A 22,518-nucleotide genomic window follows, 5' to 3' on the forward strand; every position below is an offset into this window, starting at 1 on the left:
GGGTCACAAAGCTTTCGTGCAAGTTTTCAACCAGCGTTGCATATCTGGCTCTTTGCTTACTCAGGGCGGCGCTGGCGACTTGCCTGCTGGCTTTTAGCAGAGTGGGAAATGCGTTAAATCTCCTTTTTGAATTTGCGTCTTGAACAGCTTCAGTTTGGTGCAAACACACTTTTTTAACTTACCCTGCAGGGTCAGGTTCAGTCTGTCCAAGTGACACAGCATGTCGACCAAAAAGGCCAGATCCACAATCCACTTGAGGTGCGAGAGCTTGGGATAGTCCTTGTCCTTCTCTTCCATAAACAGTTTCATGGCATCCAAAAGCTCAAAGAAGCGAGAGAGTACCTGGCCTTTTGACAGCCACCTCAGAGTGCAGTGCAGCGGCAGGTCACCTGAAAGCCCTTGGTCCAGCTCAGCGATGAGACTCTTGAATTTCCTGTGGTTAAGTGCATGAGTGCGGATGTAGTTGACGATTTCCATCACAGGCTTCATGACGTTATCTAAATGAAATGATTTAGACACAAGTTGCTCCATGTGGATGATGCAATGAAAATTCCAAAACTTCGTGCAAATATTGCCAACTGAGGCTTGTCTTGTATATCACAACTCTCATCCAATGCGACACTAAAATACTCACAGGCTTGAAGGTCAGAGTACAACTGTGATTCAATAGCCATGTTAATGTCCAATATTCTGTGTTCAACAGTGTGGCGGGACAGTTGGACGTCTGATATCATGCTTTTTAGTTTGTTGTTTTCAGGAGACAAGATTTCAACAACGTCACTGAGGCATTTTTTAATAAACTTCCCTTCATTGTATGGCTTTTTAGCCCGTGCAATGTTCCAAGCCAGCTGATAGGATGCGAGCGTTATGGTCTCTGACCGCTTCGTAAACTTTTGGAAAAACTGTATCTGCTTTTCTACCTGACTTTTCAAAGTGGCCAACTCGTGCTTGCGGAGTTCAGTCCCTTTTGGAAATTCCCGGTCAATGTTAGCATGGAGTGAGCTGAAGTGGCGCTGAAGATTTGAAGCTTTGAAATGCGCTGAAATGATGTCTGACATATAAAACAGAATGGCTTGCCATTGAGTTCAACAAAAAAATATAAACTCTCCCACTCTGTTAAAAATGTCCTGTGTTCATCTTCATATTTTCGTTTTGCTGTGCATTTTTTCCCTGCTATTTTGAGGGTGAACTTGCCGCTACTGAGAAACTTTGTGGTATTTTCATCTCACACACATGCACATTTGATGAAAAAACCGTATTGAACTCAAGCAAAGCAAACGCGCACATTTTAAAACAACAACAACAACAACAACACAAAAAAACACAAAACACAAACTTTGATATGAACGTAAGAGCCGCATGAAACCAGGCAAAGAGCCGCATGTGGCTTGGCCACTCCTGTTCTAGATGGTATAGAGTTGGTATGAAGGTGGAATTCAGTGAATAAATCTAAGCATCATCAGCTGAAAAATTATGAATCTCTGCTACAATTGAGGTAACCCAACCCAACTCTGACCATGAAGCCACAGCCACTGTGCAGCAGTCACACACTGTTTGTTACTTTAAATCCATCACAGTGCAGTGAACTAACCTGTTTATCCTGCACTAAACCGCAGAGGATTTTCATGCAGCCTTCCAGTTTATCACATCCGACTGAGCAGGCCTAAATCTAACCTCTCTTCTTGTGACAAAGTGGGTGAGAACACCATTTGCCCAGATTTTAGGCGTGTTATTCTTAGTTAACATTCTTGTTTTGATTACTTTATTTAAACATATTCTGTAGTTTGCAAACGTTTACTATCCCCAATTTGTTTATGCTTTGCACTTTTAAAGATTACTTAGTATAACATCTTTGTTTAAATCATCTTTGACAAGTTTATTAAGTTAACATTTTATTTATTTCAACTGTTAGTTTGTCCACTTTACTTTACTTACTTACCTGTGTTTCAGGAACAAAAGGAAGTGTGCCCTCACTTCCTGTATTTATAGCTTCCTGTTTACTGCTGATGTCAGGGGCAGGGGCAGGTGAAGGGGGGGGGGGGGGTGAAAGGGGAGGTAAATAGCTGGCAAAGAGTAGCATAAGTGTATAATTATGATTGTTATAGTCTTACCCATTGAATGGAGTATTCCTTAGGAGAACAGTGTGTTTGGATAGCTTAAGTATTTAAGCAGAAGAAAGCTTGCCAGTTCAAGTTCAGTTATGTTTATTTACACCAAGTTATCTTTGGAGTTTGAGTTTTTTTATGCTTGTAAATATTTTTGGTCATAATGATGATAAATTATGATGATTGTGATGTTTGCGTGTTTGCTGATGTTTGTTGAGCTAAAAGAAACGTTGCATTTGAAATTACCAGCCACTTAAAAAAAGTCACTCCCCTTATGTTTGCTCGTCTTCTGTAGGGCTAGCTAGATGCCGGAGTACCCTAGCCGCAACTTACAGACACCTGCAGTCGTTCCGGTATTGTGCCAAAAAACAAAACAAACCACTGTCCTACTTTTAACACACGCATGTCTCTTTATGCAACATCTCCTTGTGATTAATACAAGAACAGGATTTTCTTTCATGTGTTAGTGTTTAGAAAAACTCCCCCCAAAAGAGCCTGTTTTGAAAATGTAAGGAGCAGAAAGTACAGATATTTGTTTAAAAATGTAGGAAGTAAAAGTATAAAGTAGTCTCCCCCTTGCCGTAACGTTTGCGTTGTACCTTGTCAATTTCTAGTTATGATAGCAGTTGCTCCTTCCGGATGTTGGAACTCTGGGCTACTAGTTATTTTGCTGTTAGTCTAGATGCTGGATGTCTGAAATTTCATACCTCCCAAATCGTCTTCATGTACCTTCTTCCACTGGGATTACATCTGTAGTAGCCTTCCAACATTTCCCTATTATTTTTCCTTGTCCACTTCCTGTTCCAGTAGCTCACCCAAGCGTATTAAAATGCTGTTGTCCACTGATGTAATGTCAGGAAGAGTTAGTTACTGCTCATGTTTTCCTTTAAATGAAATTTTAGCCTTTTACATGCTTACATTTTACCGAATAGATCACATTAAATATACTTTAAATTAACCTTTATCTGTTCCTGGTTGGAATGTAGCCATAAATGGTAATTCATAGTGCTTTGTTTCCTGATTTCAAAAGCATGCAGATGTTTATAATTGCCTAATGTCTACGACGCTCATGCAAAGTTTCATTGAGATTGGCTGACTTGTTGAAGATGAGATGCATACATACATGCATACATTACAATGATTATAGTAAGAAGATGCTCCACGAACGATATTGTTTATTAACTGCGTAAGTGAAACTCTACAACTATGGTTTGCAAATTAAAGTCAAGGTAATCAAGCTTTGAAACACCACACAAACAACATTGCAGCCAATGTTTTCTGAGTCAGTCATTTGAGTGTGTCTCTATAAGAACAGATTTTTGTGTTGGCACTGGTTCAACTTTATACCAAGTGTCAAGACAGTTATATGGCAAGCCAGAAAATCCAAGCTGTGGCATCTCTTCAGAGAATAAATGAATGCTACAGCAGCATGGTGCACATCAAACTAGATGAATGCTGGAGCAATGTGGAGTAAAGCTGACAGCGAACACCTGCTGATGATATCTAAGCAAACACTGTGGGCTCTGCACGAATCTGCATACAACTAGATTTTTTTTCTCTTTTCACTCATGTACTACAGTATGTGACATTAACAGACATGTATGGAAGGAAAATAAATAAATACGAAACAAGAAACTTAGCAGGGGTGAGCATTTTAAAACCATCTTACTATTTTTTTTAATTAATGCATATAAAACGATTAGTTCTTCTCAAAGGTCACAACACTCAACAACCCACACGTACACAGTGAATGCATACAAATATCCACAACTGTGAATGAACGACTGCTGGTGTTAGAGTACATACAGCTTGATTTGCTGTAGCTGTCTCAGCTGACAATATAGCAGTGATACAAAGCTGCTAGGAAGAGTCAAATTAACAAGCTCAGAAAGGAGGAGGAGAGAGTAGAGCGTGAGGAAGACAAAAAGTCCAAACAATACACTGAGAGGCGGGGGAAAGTCTAGGGTAACATTATACAGAGCCCTCCAAACAGTGGAATTACATTTACTCTAAAAGGCACTTCCACTGGCAGCATTTCCACTGGGAAGCACCACTGACAGCTTCTTGTGTCTTATTTTTCCATTTGAAAAGCGAGCTACTTTTGACACCACTGAGAACCAAGTGTGTTTTAAAGCTCTTAAAACACCAATGCCCGGAAAGAAAAAAGCGTTTCAACTTAAGCAGGTGCACCACAACAGCTTTTTAAAAGTCTCACAAAACGGCACAATATGCCTCTGTTTGGGGAAGAAACTGGCCTACATTTCAGTAAATTGTAAGTGCTTAGCACAAGGGCATGTGACAAAGATAGATCCACCCTGAAATGACTAGAAACCTCAGGATATTATTATACAGGGTATTATTATTATTATTATGTTGTATTCTACATCTTATTCTCCACCTTACCACCAGGAGAAGCAGTGATGCTTGCTTTAGGATACAGTAAATTCAAAGCTTGTTAGACATGTTTTTAGACAACCCTACAGTTTTGTGACATTGAAAAACAAATGTAATATATTGTAATGAAGGTGGAGCACTTTAACACAGATGTCTTTCAGAAATGGATATTTTTTATGGAATAATGGTGGTTACTTTATTGCACAAATGGATCCAATTTTCATCTTGACTTCATGAAGATTCATTTAAAACTAAAGAAAGGCAGCTGATTGTGAGCGGCAAGCACGGAAGGTTTTATGCAGATTTTAGACCAACTACAATTATAAAATTGAGGGCATAATATCCTCTCATTCTGCTTGTATGGCAAAAGCACATTCGTAATGATATTTTTCATTATGTAGAACACCATTTCATATGCAAAAGAAATGTAATAAATGGTTTGCATGTAGTTAAAATGGTAAAAAAAAAAATATCTTGACCATTTTTTAATGATCTCCAACAATTAGACTCTTTCCAAATAAAAGTGCCACATGTACTCCACTAGCCTCCATTCTACAGAGGAAAACAAAAGCACTGACAGATGGTAGCAAACAAAAACGAATAGTGAAAGTAAAAGTGCAGCTTATTTGAGTATCAGTGCCAATTTTGTCATTATGCAGCAATTTGAAGCTTCCAAGACTAAGCAGACCCACTTATTCAGCAGGTTATAGACCACTTTTAGTTGAAATAACTTGAAGTTATCGTCTCTCTCATTTTGGAGGGCACTTTCATTATGTCCTGACACATAATTTAAATTGGGTTGAGACCTTTATTCTTTTTCTTTTTTCCAAACATGGCACTATTATGGTCAGGCATCTCTACTTTGGTCTTATTTTCCCAAAGGACTTTGCTTCAGAAGTCTTGTGGTTTGTTCAGACACACCTAGATAAAGCGGAGCCATCTGCACTATTCTTTTTAGACATAAAGGGCTTTTCCCCCTGTGAACCCACCCAAACAAGCCACTCTTGTTCAGTTTTTTTCAAATTGTACTATCATGAACTTTCAAATCCCATAATGGTAACATTAAAATGCATTCTGCGGCATGTAAAGTTTGAGCTGTAGCTCTTGGCCATTTATGCAATTTCTCTGACTGCACTGTCTGACCTTGGGGTGAAGGTCTACTGCTGGAAAGACTGGCAAATGTAAGTTTTCCTTACATGTATTAAACACACTAGAAGAAATTTGTTAGCTATCTTGGGAATGCCTCCTATTAGTTACCTGGAGTCAACAACAGAATTATAACCTCTTCTTTTCCTTTGACAGCATCCTTTGAATCACTACTTTATCAGCTTGCATGATAGCAGTGCAATGAAACAAATGACCACTGCTGAGAATGGGTGACAATATAAAAAGTATCACACATTAAGAAGACATCAGCATATTAATGTACTTTAATTCATATTTAAATCGTGGTTGTAACATGTTCACATGACACTTCTTATTATTATTAATTTCACTGAATGTATGTTTTTGAGTAACAAAACACAGATATTAATCTTGGCAGACTCTTGCAGTTGAATAAAGTATGGTTTATATGTAGTATATGAGTAATGAGGTGTCCTTTCACATCCTCTGTTCTTCTGAGCTGCATTAGCACAAGGGACCTGAAAGCATTGCGATTGGTGAGAGATCAGACAGCCAGCATCTGTCTCTCTCTCTTCCACTTATATACAGCTCAACACACCCGTTCACATATACACTCTTACACATGCTCACACAGCAGCCCAGACATCTGGTGGGGCTCTAGTGGGTCTTGCCACTGTGGTGCTGGGACTCGTACAAGGACTAAAGATACTTCAGCAGTAATGACATATCCCTATTGACCAGACCGGGCAGAAAAACAGGAAGTAGGGACAAGACAGTGTCAGAGAGGTCATTCATCTGGGGAGAGTGATTTAAATACAGTAGAATAGAGTCAAAAAGATATTAAATCCTCTGCCAGAGATCAAGGTAATTTTCAAGCACTGACCAGTATCCAGAGAGAAGTGTTATTGAACTGAGCTTTACTTAAAGGCAGGGGTTTAACTGAACCATGTGTTGTCATTGTTGTTGTTTTTTTTGTTTTTTTAAATAAATATAATTTGTAGGTTTGAATAATGCTAAGCAGGTTTATTTGTTCCATGCTGCAGCTTGGCTTTGCTCACAGACTATGACTTTGAAATACTCAGTAAATCAGAACATAATGTCACCCCACGACATGCCCTCACTCTCTTTGATATTCTTATGCTTTCCCATCAGAGGGGTCATGCAGGCAGATTGTAAGCTTGCAGTTTGTGTACTTATCATCAGTATCTAGCTAGATAAGAATAGCAGCAATATGTGTTTTAAGTGGTAAAAAGCTCCCTTTCAAAACAAACTGACAGCTGTGAGTTATTGTCAGACTGTTCAGCAAATTACATTTGATTAATTTGGAGAAATGCATTACTTTTTTTTGCAAGTTGGATACGTTATACTGTAAAAGTTGTTAGTTTGTATTTTGAAATATCTTTGACAGAAAATTAAACCTGTTTTTTGTTGTTACATGAGAACTCTATGGATTGACATGGGATGTTTGTTTTTACTGCTTTTGCTATCACACGCCTACAGTAACTCCACTTTTACACAATGACAAGGATTCGGAAAGGAACAACTAGGATAATGAGAGCCCATATAAAATAAACCACAGTCACAGAAGCACAAATCAGGTGATCACACAGATTTAACCTGTGCTTAAAGGGTGCCTATTGCCTATAATGTAACATGTACTTTTAACTGACTTCTTACTTTTGACACTGTAAAAAGTAAACTCTGCTTATTTAGCAAGTTCAGCCAAATCTGAACTTTTTCAGCCTTAAAAGAAGCATTGGTTGTAGCCTTTTGATGCATGCCTTTTCTGTCTTCTCCCAGCCCTTAGTACCAACCTACCAACAGTGGCAAATGACTGCCCACCCTTGAGGCTGATTACTTCCTTTCCACTGTACTTACTCATAGATTGTGTAATAAAAGGAATTCTCTCTCCAATCGTGTTCATTGTTTACCATAGAAAATAAAATGCCTTTACATTTGTTGAGAAGTAGTTCTATAAAAATAAGCTCAAACTGAATTAACTTTTGGAAAAAAAATATACTTTAAAAACACAAATTGCTCACTTACCAATTGCAGGACTTCCTCCAGGGTTTAAAGTGACTCTAAAGGCTTGACGCCAAGTGTGGCGACTGGGGGGACCATCACAGGGGTCAATGTAAAGAAGAACACCTCCAAAACCCAACTCAGACAGAAGGGATAGCTAGACAAACACAAAGATTCAATGATGAAAACAGAAATAGCAAATATCTGTGTATACTATCACTATTAAGACAAGACGTGCAAACCCAGATTCCTTTTTCATATAGTTATTTTATTCATAAACACTGTCTCAAGTAAATATTTACTTCACTATCATGCAGTAGATGGTGATAAGTCAGAACATTAAGCATTAATTCAGCAAGATTAAGAATTAAACATTACTGTGGGTGAAATCACGGTAAAGCACGCTGTGGAGAAACCCTGAGATGCTCATTGACATGAGTTTTGGTGTACTTCATCTCCTCCTTTATCAATGTGTAGACTAATGTTTAGTCACAACTCAAAATTTAAATCTAATAAAACAATACATCAAAAGATTTTTGATATGATTTCTTAATAATTTTAAGAAGAAAAGAAGAGTTTATTTCTTATTATATGAGCAAAATTAATACAGTGAGAGGGGGTTTCTGATTTTCATGTTGATCAAAGGTTACGCTTGTGTTTATGTAGTCACCCTCACTGATAATAATGCAGAAGTGTTTCTGAGAGAGATGAAGTGTGCTGCAGCTGCCACTGTGTAGCACAGTATTTTATCGTTGTCCATGGAAGATGTAGTGTCCTTGTTTTTTATGAGCGTAGATGACTATTTTATTGAATATGTGACACCAACCACGGTCACTCTACTCTCATCACAACTCTGTCCTTCACTGGAAAACAGGGACACAACACAGGCATGGACTCAGGGACACACAGACACACACAAACTCAAAAATCTGCCTCTTTTAATGAAAATCCCTTAATACACATATTTTTTTATACACACGAAAGTCATGCAAATTAATGGTTCTTTTCTTTTCTCAATTATGCATGTGTTCTGTGACTGTTCCTAAGACCATTCACTTACAAAGCATGCACACACACACAAAAACGCATGTACAACACACATACACACAGTTTGTAGTCCATGATAAAAACAGAACAAATTGTGGAAAACCAAAATCAGAAGAACACAAGCTGAAAAATGTTTACTCAACTCAAATTTATGATAACTGGATATCAAAGATTTTAGGAATAAACATGCAACAGTAGGAAAATATACTGAAATAAGACCATAATGCAATTAGTAATGTCTTTCCAAAATTAGCTGCTATTAATGGAGCCAAATAAGTTAAAACACACTGATAAGCACATCAGTGTGTGTGTGTCAAATTTGACTGAAGCTGCATGTGTAACATTAGGCCCTGCAGTCACTGTCACACACTCATTAGTGAGAGTACAATTCTCATCAATCATCCTTCCCTACTTCTACGTAAGGAGTGATCATTTCTCTCAGCCACTGGTACATAGAGACATTATGAAACACACATGCTCATATTTGTCACAAACTATGGGTGAAGAGGAAAAAATGGGTCAGCAGCCTGTTGCTTGAAGGGGTCCCATGTGACAGCTGTTTCAGTTAATGGATTTTTAGAAGTCTAACCAAGCCAATGCAAGATGAAGTACAGTGACCTGACTTTAAACATTTCCTCTCCTTCCCTTGCTAACTTCCATTTACTCCTGTTATACCTCATTAGGCTGTCACTTATCAATAACTTAACATACAAAAGTTGTGTAATGTCTGAAACACAGGAATTAAGTACAAAAGTATTCCTTCAATTATAGCAGAATAACAATGAGAAAAAGTATATTCTGTCTGAGGTTATGCAAGTCTGTGAGTGACTCTAAATACATAATGATCATCTTTACAAAACCTTTTTACCACATTGGCTTTCCAGAATGTTAAAAGTACAATGCTTAAAAAAATCTAACTCCTGGAAATGTTGAATACAAGCACAGATATATTTTTGTCCAAACTGAGTTTGAAACTCAAACTGAGCACAACTGTCACAGTTTGCCGAGGCAAACTGCACGGAGTTTGAAGAGTGGACCCAGGTGCAGACATTCTAAAACTCAAACTTAACTGATGATGAGCCATTTATTAAGGCAGACAGAACAGTACAAAATAAGAGGGCAAAAACAATGCAACCTATGCAATAACCTAAACTGGGTAAACTAGAAAGGAAGCACGAACTATGAAAAACCCTGACAAACAGAAAAACAAACAAAACTCTAAACATGGCGATGATGAGCATATATATGTAAACCTGAACGCAGGACTTGGCATGGGAATAACACAGACGATCCGACAAAGACTGAATGAGAACGCACAGACTAAATACACACAGGAGGCTAATGAGAGAAGTGGGAACACATGGGGGACAGCTGACACACATGAACATAACGACGTCACAGTGGAAGAGTAAAACTAAACACGATGAACACAGGAACACCAGACCTCTTCAAAATAAAACAGGAAACATAACACGCAGACATGACAACCTGAACTAGACAACTTAAGACACAGACATGAAACACATGAAGGGCAAGGGAGACTTAACATGGGTGGAAGACACAAGGGGAATCTAATAACAAAGAACTATAACAACCTAGGCATGATAAAAAATGAACTTAGGAAACCTGAAGGGCTTAAACATAAACTAAAACTCAAAACGCTGGGTCAAAAGACCCAGGATCGTGACAACAACGCATGCACAAAGAGTTTTGTTATATACTGACTTCTGGCCGCTCAATCAAAACAATGAATATGGTGACTAAGTGATCTGTATTGCAAGTTCATGTTATCAGATCAAGATCTAATTTATTCTAATCATTACACAATGTAGTGTCAACGTTGGCATTTATGTATCGCCGTAATCAGTGCAATGCATGGATCCAATACATTTACATTAACTTTAAATTTCATTGCTGATTATGTCCTTGTAGAGGCTGCCTTCATTTTTTTCAACAGAATTCATTTTGATTTAATGAAAAGTGAAACAATATTAATGAGCAGGGTAATTAACATGTTAGTATGTGTTTATGTTTTAATTAACTGGATTGGAACATATATTTTCCCTGTCATCTTCTTATTGATGGGAAAACTGCTTTGAGGAGAATGTGGCAGACATCCAAGGAGAAACAACCCTAATAAATCAATGTATTGCTAATGTTACTGCTCATGAAGCAAATGGATTGAGATGTCATTGTGCTAAGGAGGTGCAGATAAAAAAGTTAGGCATGGTAATGGCAAACAGAAGAATTAGTCATGTATGACAACCCACGTGGACTAGGCACTATTGAATATAAAATCCCTGTACAACAAGCTGCACTTAGATTCAGAAGGCAGTGTGCTACTTTTCCATGCAAGTTAAAGGTACTTCATTTAGGACACTCTGTTTTGAAGCTCTGATATTACAAGAAAATCATTTTTGAGTCATACCTTGGACTTTTTTAAAGATCAAAACATTTCATTTCTCCTGCTGCAGGATTACCATTTCAGACCATATCATTTGATACCTTTATTGGCACTGTATAGTGAGCATTACTTTGTGGAGCTTTCTACCTTACCTTATATAGTAAAGGTACTTTGCCAAGTTTGACCACAGCAATCTGGTTGGTGAGGTTCAGGGTCTCTTTGGCTCTTTTTAGGTCATCGACACTGCCATACTGGATGTCCATCACCTCACCCTGGTGAGGAAAAACAAGCAGAACATCAGGGATCTACGATACTAAATTATTATTAAAAACTCTGATTGTTTATTAATGTGTTTGAGGGTAACACCACCCAGATTTTACGTGGCATTTATGTATTTATTAGGGGTGCAACGATACACAAAATTCACGGTTCGGTTCGGTTTGATACTTTGGTGTCACGGTTCAATATTTTTTCGATACAAAAAATGTTCATGCCTTTTTAATTTCTCATTTATTAAAATTATAAATATATATTTTAACCCAAAAGTACAGTTTTTAAATGTAATATTGCTGAAACAACAAAATAAAAAAATAAATCGAAAAAATCACTCATCTTTGGAAAACAGAGTTTATTACAGAGAAATGGCTCTTTCCAAAATAAAAGCTATACTATACGCTTCTTCTGGGCTATATTCTCAGCAGCATATTAAACATATCAGGTCCCCATAAGGAGAATCATGTGCTAACGGCTGTCTAAATGACTCGGGTAAAGTTTGTAGCATGCGTGCTTGTTGTTTTTGTCTGCTTCCACTTGTCTTTGCACGAGGATGATGTCGGCGTAAATGTGCAGTCATATTCGTTGTGTTCCCACTAGTGCTGTCAGTGTTAATCTCGTTAAAATGACATTAACGCCATAACGCGGCAAATCTCCATTAACAAGTTACCGGACGGCGTGTGGACGGCGTCAACACGTTAACAAGCTAACTGCGCTAACGCAGTAGTTCCCACCAATGTACCGGTAATTAAGCATTGCGTGCACATCCAACATACTGTTTTACTTTTGTCCATGACACGCTTACCATCAGGGTCATGTTTCACATGAAAACCATGATAGTTCCAAACACCAGATCTGAATGAGGGTGGGGGAGGCTCAATTTCGGGTAGCGTTGAGGCAGTTGCCATGTTGCCACGAGCTTAGCTTCTGTCTTGCGCTGCGCTCAGTGGATCTGCACTTGACAGTGCAGCCTAGGCGGAGTAGTCGAACGCAGATCCACTGAGCGCTCAACACAGACAGCATCGTCAGAAGAAAAGTTGATAAAATAAATTTAAAAAATTTTATTGTTCGATACATATGCGTACCGAACCGAAAGCACTGTATCGAACGGTTCAATATCGATACGAGTATCGTTGCACCTCTAGTATTTATATGCCAAGTCAACTGGAAGCTCACTGAATAATTAATAATTCCTGCATGGCCTTACTCTGGATATCAGATCTTTATATTTACTGTCTAAAAGTGAGATGCTAACATTGGCTGCTCATTAGGACAATATTAAATGACTTTACGTTTTAAGCTTGTTGAGACCCCCCCCCCCAAAAAAAAAACAACAACAAAACAAACAAACAAACAACAACAACAAACAAACAAAAAAAAAACCCCAGATAGACGTCAATTAATAACCAACGTGCATCAGAATTTACTATATAGAATATTACTACCAAAGAATCTGTTGACTTTGCAGCATCCCGAAATCACTTTGACGAAGTGTCTTTGTATCTGTATGTGAGTGTGTGCGTGCGTGTGTGTGTGTGTGTGTGTGTGTGCACATGTGTACTTTTGTCTCCATGCATGTCTGGGTAACTGAGCAACTGTTATCACCTCCCAAATTAAAGTGACCTAGAAGCTTTTGAGGAAAGTCAAAGCATTACTTTTTTGGGGTCTCTCTCTCTCTCTCTCTTAGTCTCTCTCTCTTTTACCCTACTCCACCCATCACTACTTCCTCACCTGGGCCTGATTCATTTTTCATGTGGCCTGGGGGCGAGTGTAACACGATGCTGCAGCAGGGTGAATGTGAGTGAGGGGTAGAGAGTGCCCGACTGTATGAATGCGAGAAAGTGAGAGAGAACACATCTTTTTGCATCAGGGGACCCCAGTACATGAGAGCGCGAGAGATTTATCACTCCTGCCTGAATTTGCATTATAAAAGTCTTCCATTTAAACCGAAAGCCATGGAACAGTACAAGACACAGCAAGTTGTAATACAGAAGAATTCTATACGGATTGAGATGGCACTGCTTAAACTAGATCAATCTCCTTTTCCTCTCTACCTTTATTATTTCATTTCATCTTGACAAGGTAATAAAATTAACGATGTAAGTGTCCTCTGTCTGGCTGAAGCAGTGAGCATCTTTCACCTGTTAAGGTAATCATTTTTTAACCTCTTTTTTAAACATCTTTCCTTTCAACCTAGCCTGTCAGTCAAACCAGGTTTTGGTTGACCAAAATATATCCAGTATCTTATCCTAATTCTGTTCTGTATGTATTTTTAAGTGCAGGCTTGTCATGCATGCAAATTTCTTTTTTAAATGAGAAGAAAATAAATGTGAATATTTACCTAACTATCATTCAATCGGGAATTAATTTATGTCTTTGCTAAAACATTAGCATTCTCACAATCTTATACTTTAGGATCTTAGGTGTGAGTGGACCCAGTGTATGTAAAATTAATATAAAATTAAATGCAATGATGGGCAAAGTTTAGTACGTGGATTGTCTAGTTATGGTACAATGTTCTCCAGGGAAACTCTACATCCTGATGTCCATGCAAATGTTACTGTACAACATGCTGCAACAATCGTTTCAGACCTCCAGCCTAAGAAATGACTCGAGGAACAGCACACGGACCCAAAGGCTTTGATTGACAGAGTCCAAATGTGAGCATCCTTTGACTGAGTCCCAAATGATGCCCTGCCAATGTCCTTGTGCTGAACAACATAGAGAATACCCCACAAAGACTTTCAGCCCCGTCCGGATGTTCAGAGCTGTTTTCAGAGGAGAGGCACTTATACAACATTAGGTAAAAATGTGGCTGTGGCTGATTATAGGGTTTTAATATATAAGAATACTCTAATCTGGATGAAAATAAGCACAAGGCAAGGAAGAATATGGACTACATAAAAAAGCAAAATAATTGCAATAATTTTATATCTCTGTCTCTGTTTCTAAATGCATACAGCATATGAAGAAAGAAGAAATGATGACGTGAATTAGACCAGTCACACAAGGACAAGAAAGACGATTAAGGTTTGTTTTTTTCTTTTGTAGTCTGCTGATTAAAGCCTGCACATACCTTGCAATTAAGTCTCATCACGTCAAGTGGAAGCCGTACCTTCATACAGGCATTATGTCAGACAGCATGAAGGGAAAGAAGGCATGCCTGAGACAGACAATTATGTGTCTGGCATTAATGCAATTTAGGAAAATTTACTATTATACATTTATTTGTAGAAGTGGCCTGACTGGATCTTAAAAAATCTTGGATCTGGATATTTCTTCATATGTTATAGTACATGGATATATGTTGCAGGAAGGCAATATATATATATATATATATATATATATATATATATATATATATTTATTTATTTATTTTTTTTTTTTTTTAATTGCTATGTCTGGTTTTATTACTATGTGCATATTAGTATTGTACAGCACTATATTGTACATATAAATAAATAAATGATGATGATGATGATGATGATGATATATATATATACATATAATTTTACTGTCTGTGTACTTTTAGAAGCACACATATGACATATTGTTAAGCTACTGGAGCAAACACGTGCAACTTGCGACATTTTTATAGTATTTTATTGTTATGGGGGTTGTTTGAATGCAAAGTCTTGCTTGTACTGGTATAGGCAAAGATAATGCTACAGCAACTTCCAACGTGAGCCTTAAGCAACAAAAAATGTCATGTTTTTTCCTCACAGATGGAAGCCATATTCTATTAGTTTTTAAAAATGTAGGCATTTTTGCCATCAACTTAGCTGCTGTTCTCGCCAGTTTCCTCAAACATCTCTTGTAACAGCACCCTGAGAGGCCCCTCTGTGAAATTACGGTGTGTAAACCATCAACGTAGATACTTCACAAAGCTCAAGGTTTCACTGTTGGCAGGGGACAAATTATTTGACATGTGTTTCTGAAAAGAAATCTTTAAGAGGAACTAGACTCCTATCTGCATCTCCAGAACTAGCCATAGTGGGAGTCCTCTAGCAGCAGTTATGACCATCCCTATTAACCCACCATTGTCCTGTGGTCCAACGGCAGTATAGTAAATCAAGTGAGTCTGGTAGTAGCTGAAAGGTTGACTCCATTCTTCCTTCTGGTTCTGACAGCAGAAGGCCGAAAGTAGTTTCTCATAAAGGGCAATGCTTCATACATTATATCCTTACTCTTTCTAAACTCTCAAACACCTCTAAATCTCAAGCAGTCTCAGTGGAGATGTCAGCTCTTGCCCCAGGGCATCTCACCCGGGGTTGGGTGTATCATTCTCCATCCTACCTCCATTAAGGTAAAGTTAATAAAGAAATATCAGATTCTTGCGTGTAGCTGTCATAGTCCACTTTATCTGCTTTGCTATGGCATCACTCTTTATTAACAACGAGGTGTGAGCCACCATCCATTTATTCTTTTTATGAACTCCACTAGGTGTTTTTGCATTCTCTTCTCTCATTGCTTTTCCCCAAACTTTAACTTTTAAAAGAAAGTTTCTTCAAACCTCTGATGGCCTGATGGCCTCTCTGTTTAGAAAGTGGTTTAGGGAGAAACAATTTTCACGTTTTGTTGAATTTTCCACTTTGAGACACACCTAACCATCCCCAATCAAAGAATGACTTCAAACGCATGTAAATCACTGAGTTAAAACAATGATGATGAAGCACTTTTAAAATTTGTGAAATTGTAAAGACAACACTACTAGTAGCACCGTACCTCAAAAGTCTGATTGATGATTACGGCTGAGCATGGCTTTAATCTTTACAGCCATCACCTTCAATTTTCACGAGTTACTTTATAAAGGACAGACATGATCACACTTGAAATATTTCTTTTTTTTGAGACCTTGAGTAATACTGTAGATTTATGTATCTATGTACAGCCCCTAACTGCACGCACATGTCCCTTGGTCAGAGTTCAGTAGGCAATGGACCATGGCAGTGCTGCCTGGGAATACAGAATAGCCATTTATAAAGCTTTCTGGGAGCAAATGCATTCCTGGATCTCCAGTTACTCCAGTCATTCATTATATAGTGTATGTTTGCATCCTTATGTGTATAACTGACAATGGAAAGGAAAATTCATACAAATGACAAGGAAAAAAAAAAGGATGACAAAGTGAAAAGAGAAAAGGGAAAGCACCAAGGACGAGTATGTTTTACTCTACCTGTGTTGAATTAGTCCGAATCTTTTCCCAACAGTCTATCCTTGGAAGGCTTAAAAGTGAGCTTTTATAAAGCATTAGTAAGCTTTTTTACAGTGTGATATTGAGTCACATAATTGAGCCTGTGTTACATAAAATTACTTTCAATACTGACGTTTGCTTAGCCGGTGGATTTGAAGTGAATTCAGTTTATCATATTCTATTAATAATTCATGTCAAGAAAACCTATTATTTAAAAAAATTTGGTCAAATTTTAACTTCATTTAAAACACAGACACACAAAACCCCTCATAAAAGCAGGTGGCCAGTATAACACTGCAGAAAAAGTAAGGCTCCATTTATGAATAAATGCTGGTATTTTTTACCCTTTCTTTAACAATTGGGTGTAATTTATTTTATTTATTTATTTATGTTAGTTACGTTCTTTCTCTTTTTTTTAAATAATTCCCGAACAGTTTATCAGGAAAAGAAGCAGTCCAGCAAGCTTTTTCTTATAGTTGATTAATTCCCTGTAAAATAAGATAAATTGGCCAATTTTAGAAACCATTATAAATCTATCGAATTTTCACATGATGTAGCTCTTAGAAACTAATCTACTGACTCCAGAGAGAACGTATATAAACAAGGCTTGTATTTATTTACTGATAAATCAGGCAAGAGTAGAATCATATCCAGTTTACATGACAGCTACTTCAATTTTAAAGAAAGAAAAGTTTTAAAGCAGAGTTTAAGGATATTCAGACAAGCAAACTGACTGAAAATCTTTGATATTCAAGCAGCATAATGATGATCTAATTTATTTTTGGGGGGATAAGTAAACAGCACATAGAGCTTTAGGTAAAAAAAAAATCAAGAATACATTTTACCTTTTATAATAGAAAAGCATTGCAAAAAAACTGAAGTTCTTATGTTGTTCGATACTTTGTCTAACAACTTCTTTGCATGCATGTCTTGCATGTTTTACTGTGTTCTTACAGCTGTGACCGAATGGCCCTGAGGGTCTACAGGGAGGCTGGTATCTTGCTTCACCTGATGGATAACATCCTCTGGTGAATGTGTGCTATACCAGAAGGATTTTCTGTTCTTCATGGATGTTCATGACACCTGGGACACTGTTATTGTATTTTCACTGTTCGGTCTATACGAGTCCTAAGGGTCCTGTGGCAACTGGGTCTATCTCTCGTAGAGTTTCCCACATCTGTTGCCATTCTCTGTTATTACTTATTAATTAATATTAAGTGAACAACCTCTTTTCCACTTAAAACAGTCCAGTTAACCATGCTGTGTAAACGACGCCTCTCACTGAAATACACTTTGCCTATAGCAACATAATGAACATGGTCATATCGTCTTCTTCTCTTCCAGATCAAGAATTAATAATACAAGCTGCTGTTATTGTATTTTACTTTCAAATTTAACACAATAGTTGAACTTATTAATTTTTAGAGCACACAGTGCAGCACCAGCAAAACAGGGCCACCAACAGCAGGACTTATTAGTCCAGTATACTTGCTCTGGGCCCAATCCATCCATCACAAATGCCATATTTAATTGTCTGAAAGCCATGTTTAGATCCTGCAAACCACCGCTTAATTCAAGGCAGCGTGCAGGAACAGAGCTAGGAAATAATAAAGTGATGGATGACTGTGACCCTCCTTTGGGTAGACTTCGACGAGTGGACAGCTGGATGGATCGAGTAAAGCGGAGAAAGGAGAACGAAAGGAGAGGAAGGGGGAGGAAAGAAGAAGAAAACTTGGTATTCAAAGAATCACTCCAACTTTTCATCTGCCCTCAGGCCGGGCAGGGGCTCAAGGGAATAACAAGCATCTCCTTCAACCCCTTTCTCTGTTCCCAGGATACAGAGAAGTAAAACTCTCTAAAAATAGTGTGACTGTATGCTTTGTGTATGCATGTCTGTGTGTCTTCTAGCTAGAGTGGGTGGACTACATACATAATGACTTCCATTAACCTTCACACTCTTGAAGGATGGTAAAAAGATTAACTGTGCACTGTGCATGACACAACTAGTATGAAAACATTTTTTAAGATCTCTGCATTGAGTGTGTTGTGTTGTTATTGTGTTGTACAAGTGTATCTTGTATCTTTTTAATGTGTATGTAATAATGTGTGTTAATGAGGTTATCTGAAAGAGGTGGCTTTGGACAGCCTTTAAGAAAATGTCCCTTTCGGTTCTATAAAAATACAGAAAAACAAAAGAAAAAAAACCATCTTGAGTATGACCCATTTTAAAGACTCTACTCCATTTTGTTCAGTGACCTGTGGAGATACAATATATTAAATTTTTCATTCAACAACATCATTTAAAGAAGTTAAAATTGGTATAAACAATGTATTCCAAAGCACATCCTTTATCAAACACATACAAAAATATAATAAAGCTTAATAAAGACATTGTTGAGTAGAATCGGGTTTTTTTGGCCATCGACTGTCAATGAATCTGCCTTAATTTTCAATTTAATCTTGCTTTTTTGTTGTTTTTTGTTTGTTTTTTGTCAAACTTAATTGGACTGCTTCATTTTTAGATTTGAACACAATGCGCTATTCAGTCTAACAAATCAATTACTTGCATTTACCTGACCACAGTTATTCTGTCCACGTTCTATGCATTACCTCCCTTAAATCTGGGGGCTTTCTGCATTTCAAACAACCTGCTATTAGAAAAGCTGCTTAATATAACATATGTGACCTTCTCGTTTAGACAGTTATATCAAATAAATCAAACAACAGTTCAACACTGAGCTTTGGTTAAACAAATTATCAGCATTAGAACTTAAAAGTTCTTGCCATGGCCTTTGTTCATGACCATGGCTGGGGTTAGGAGTGAGAAAGACTAGGACCGGGTTCCAGCAACCAGAAAGGTTACACAGCCTTCGTTTCAAGAAATGTCAACATGACACAACACAGCACAACCATACCTGCACGCTTCCCATGGCAGAGTATGCAGCATAGGAGAACTGCTGCTTTGTCAGATCATTTGGCCCACGCTGGTCACAAGGGGTCCCGTTTGGCATGAAACACTGGTGGCTAGATCTGTCAGTGATGGTGTTGGGTGTGGAACCAGGCAGACTGAGCAGAACAGTGTGATTGGATAGGTGGACATCAGTTAAACCAAGTCCCACCCACTGCCTGTAAAGGTACCTGGCTCTTGACTCTTCACTGTCATCTGACAAGCTTGAAAAAGACCTAGAAAGAGTGGAGAAAGACTTGTTACTTTGGAGATAAACAGAAAGCAAGATCCCATTATTTCCCAGAACTGTTCATTGAAATGTATTTAGTTTCCCCAAGCAAACTTACTTGATAAGTGATCGTGTTTGCTTAATAATGAATCATAAACAAATACTGTGAAAAGCTGTGAAATTATAATGACGTATTGCAAACTGTCAAGCTGTAAAGCATCTATATTTCTCTGTAAAATTTAACAAAAACTGTTTTAAATTTTATACACCTCCTTTTTAGGTTGTCTCTTTGTGCACCTCTGGACCACTTCCAGAAAAATTGTACTTATTTTTAGACATATAGTTTTTTTTTTTATCTTCACTCATTACCAGTTTAGCTCATGATATCTGGTTGCCTGAACTATTGTCTTCATACGACGAAAGTATTCCAGTTGAAGGGTCGATAATTTGATACATTGGAAGAGATCATGTGCAAATTACAGATGCACGTCTTCAAAGTGGGACCTCCAATTAATGATCTTGAGTTGGTGCAACCCTCCTCAAAGAGATGACCTGCAATGGGAGACTGGCCAAATTTGAGTCAGACTGTTCTTGAAATGTTTTCCTCAGACAGAATTACTGTGAGATCATGGGCCAGTAGAAAAAATCTATTTTGTTAAAACTGAGTGAGGATTAAACAGGATGCCATTCCAAACATGATAAAAATCTATCAAGCTGTCAGCAATTTCAGTTCCATTTAATGCAATTTTATTTCTACAGCACCAAATCACAAAAACAATTGCATCAAGATGCTACCTGGAACATCAGGTAAATACCATAAAAATGTAGTCTGATAAACCCGTACAACTCTTAAGGAACTGACTGAAATCGTTTGTGCACAAGAACGAAAACTATGAATCTGTGAATATTTCCTTTTTTGTGCTTATGAACCGGGGAAAAGGTATCAGCACGCAACATGAGCCTGCAGTCCTCTACGACATTATATTTCACAGTTGGAAAGACATTCATGACCATAACATTCACATGGAGGCTTTTTTTAAATAAAGACCGCATGACATTCTTCAAAATTGTTGTTTATACTAAAGTATTTGTTCACATAAAAACCCAACTCCATTAGGCAGTTCAACATTTGGAGAATTCGACTAACTGAACTTCATTTTTTTTTTTTTTATCAATTAATAAAGCAGATCTTTTTGTATGTATCTTGTATTTGGCTGAGTTCTTTGAAGCCTTTCTTACACCCAGACTCCTCACAGGAGCTGTCAGTCTGTCATTTCCGTTTTCCTAATTGCAGGAAAGAGATGTCAATAAAACTTGATCCTTTGGCCTTATTTGAGTCTTCTCTTCAGGTTTGTTTGGCTCCTGATGTTTACTCTCTTTATTGTTTTGACTCTGAGAGGTCTGGACTCTAAAGTTCAGCAATAAAGACATTTCCAGATTGGACTGCGTGGTATTTCATCCTCATGCTGAAGAAACATTTTTCAGCACTGAACAAAAGCTGGTTACAAAAATAAAAAATATCTATCTATCTACATTTCTTTTTTGGCTTGAGCGAGGCTAAATAATATAAGGATAACATATGGATAGCCTTGATAAAGATGGGCCACGGTCTATATCTATTTTGTCTATCTGTAAGTAGGAGAGCAACATTTATGTATGCCTGCAGAATGTGCTTGTGTGTTTAGTGTGTGTGATATCTATATCAGTCTCAGCAGCAGATGGCCCAAACACACAATTGTGCCATTCTCTAGTCAGCAGGCCACGTCACATAGCTCGCCAGGAGCAGCAGCAGGAGGCATTGTGTGTGTTGCTGTGTTAGTTTGTGTTTTCTTGTGTATGTGTGTGGAAGACCTGCATCTATAATCCAAGCTGTTGGAAGGGCTCCCTGTGGTTTGGGACACATGCCCAATTCTAACGATACGTCATGTCTCAAGTGACTTGAGTGTGTCTGTGTTTGCTTATATGTGTCAATCTACACAGCTGTGTTGAAAAGACTTCTTATTGCTTACCTACCAAACCCAATTTTTCAGAACACATTGATCTGTCTTTAAATTTAAAAGCCAAATTCAGATCCTTTAGTAAAAGTAGCGTTTTTAGCTAGCATTATGAAACGAGTCAGAACTTCTGTTTTCAGCTAACTTGTATGAGCATGTGAAACAAAGGGTCCTAAATGTCCTACATGCATATTAATTTTGGCATACAAATAAGAGCACAAACCTAATTAGCATCATCTGGCTCTGGTGTTTCACCTGTGTCTACACACAACATAAGCTGTAAGGCCACACGAAAGCAATTAGCTAATCACATCAGCCGCGGAAGCAATATTATAACTATAGCTCATAAACCATCCATCCATGTTAATACTCCAACATAAGCTGCCACAGCTAATTTTATTGCAGGCAAACCTAGACTTTTGCTTGTGTTTTCAGGTTTGGCTGGGTAAAAATTTATATATGCTATGTGTCAACACATTCTTCTTATCTTGTTTGCTTACAGTAACATCTAAAATCACACCAACTAGTCAGACAAAGGTTGTTGCCAACTAAGTTGACACAGGGTTTCTGAATCATGCACATTCACACGAAAAGGGTAGCAGTGCCCTCTTTTAAGATAATTGTGAAGGTGTATAGAACAGAGTTGAGGCTCAGGTGTGAAATGTATGGTTTTCAGGGTTCTTATCGGTTTTCAGCGTTATTTTGTTATCGTTTTTATCGTTAACTCGGTTTTCCTGGGTCTTTTCACGTGTGTTATGAATAAATCTTCTTTTTTCGGTACCGG

General features: G+C 37.8%; 1 protein-coding gene across 1 annotated transcript in view; it reads right to left on the reverse strand.

Annotated features, from left to right (window-relative positions):
* naaladl2 (N-acetylated alpha-linked acidic dipeptidase like 2) overlaps positions 1–22,518 on the reverse strand; it is a 281,530-nt gene that overhangs the window by 210,444 nt on the left and 48,568 nt on the right. Inside the window, exons 4-6 of the mRNA XM_006801991.2 lie at positions 19,480–19,747; positions 11,250–11,369; positions 7,671–7,803 (exon numbers count right to left, since the gene is read on the reverse strand). Of these exons, the coding sequence (XP_006802054.1) occupies positions 7,671–7,803; positions 11,250–11,369; positions 19,480–19,747 (521 nt within the window). The remainder of the gene's footprint in view (positions 1–7,670; positions 7,804–11,249; positions 11,370–19,479; positions 19,748–22,518) is intronic.

This window comes from Neolamprologus brichardi, chromosome 23, assembly GCF_056152115.1.
Source record: "Neolamprologus brichardi isolate AB-2024 chromosome 23, ASM5615211v1, whole genome shotgun sequence".
Lineage (NCBI taxonomy): Eukaryota > Metazoa > Chordata > Actinopteri > Cichliformes > Cichlidae > Neolamprologus > Neolamprologus brichardi.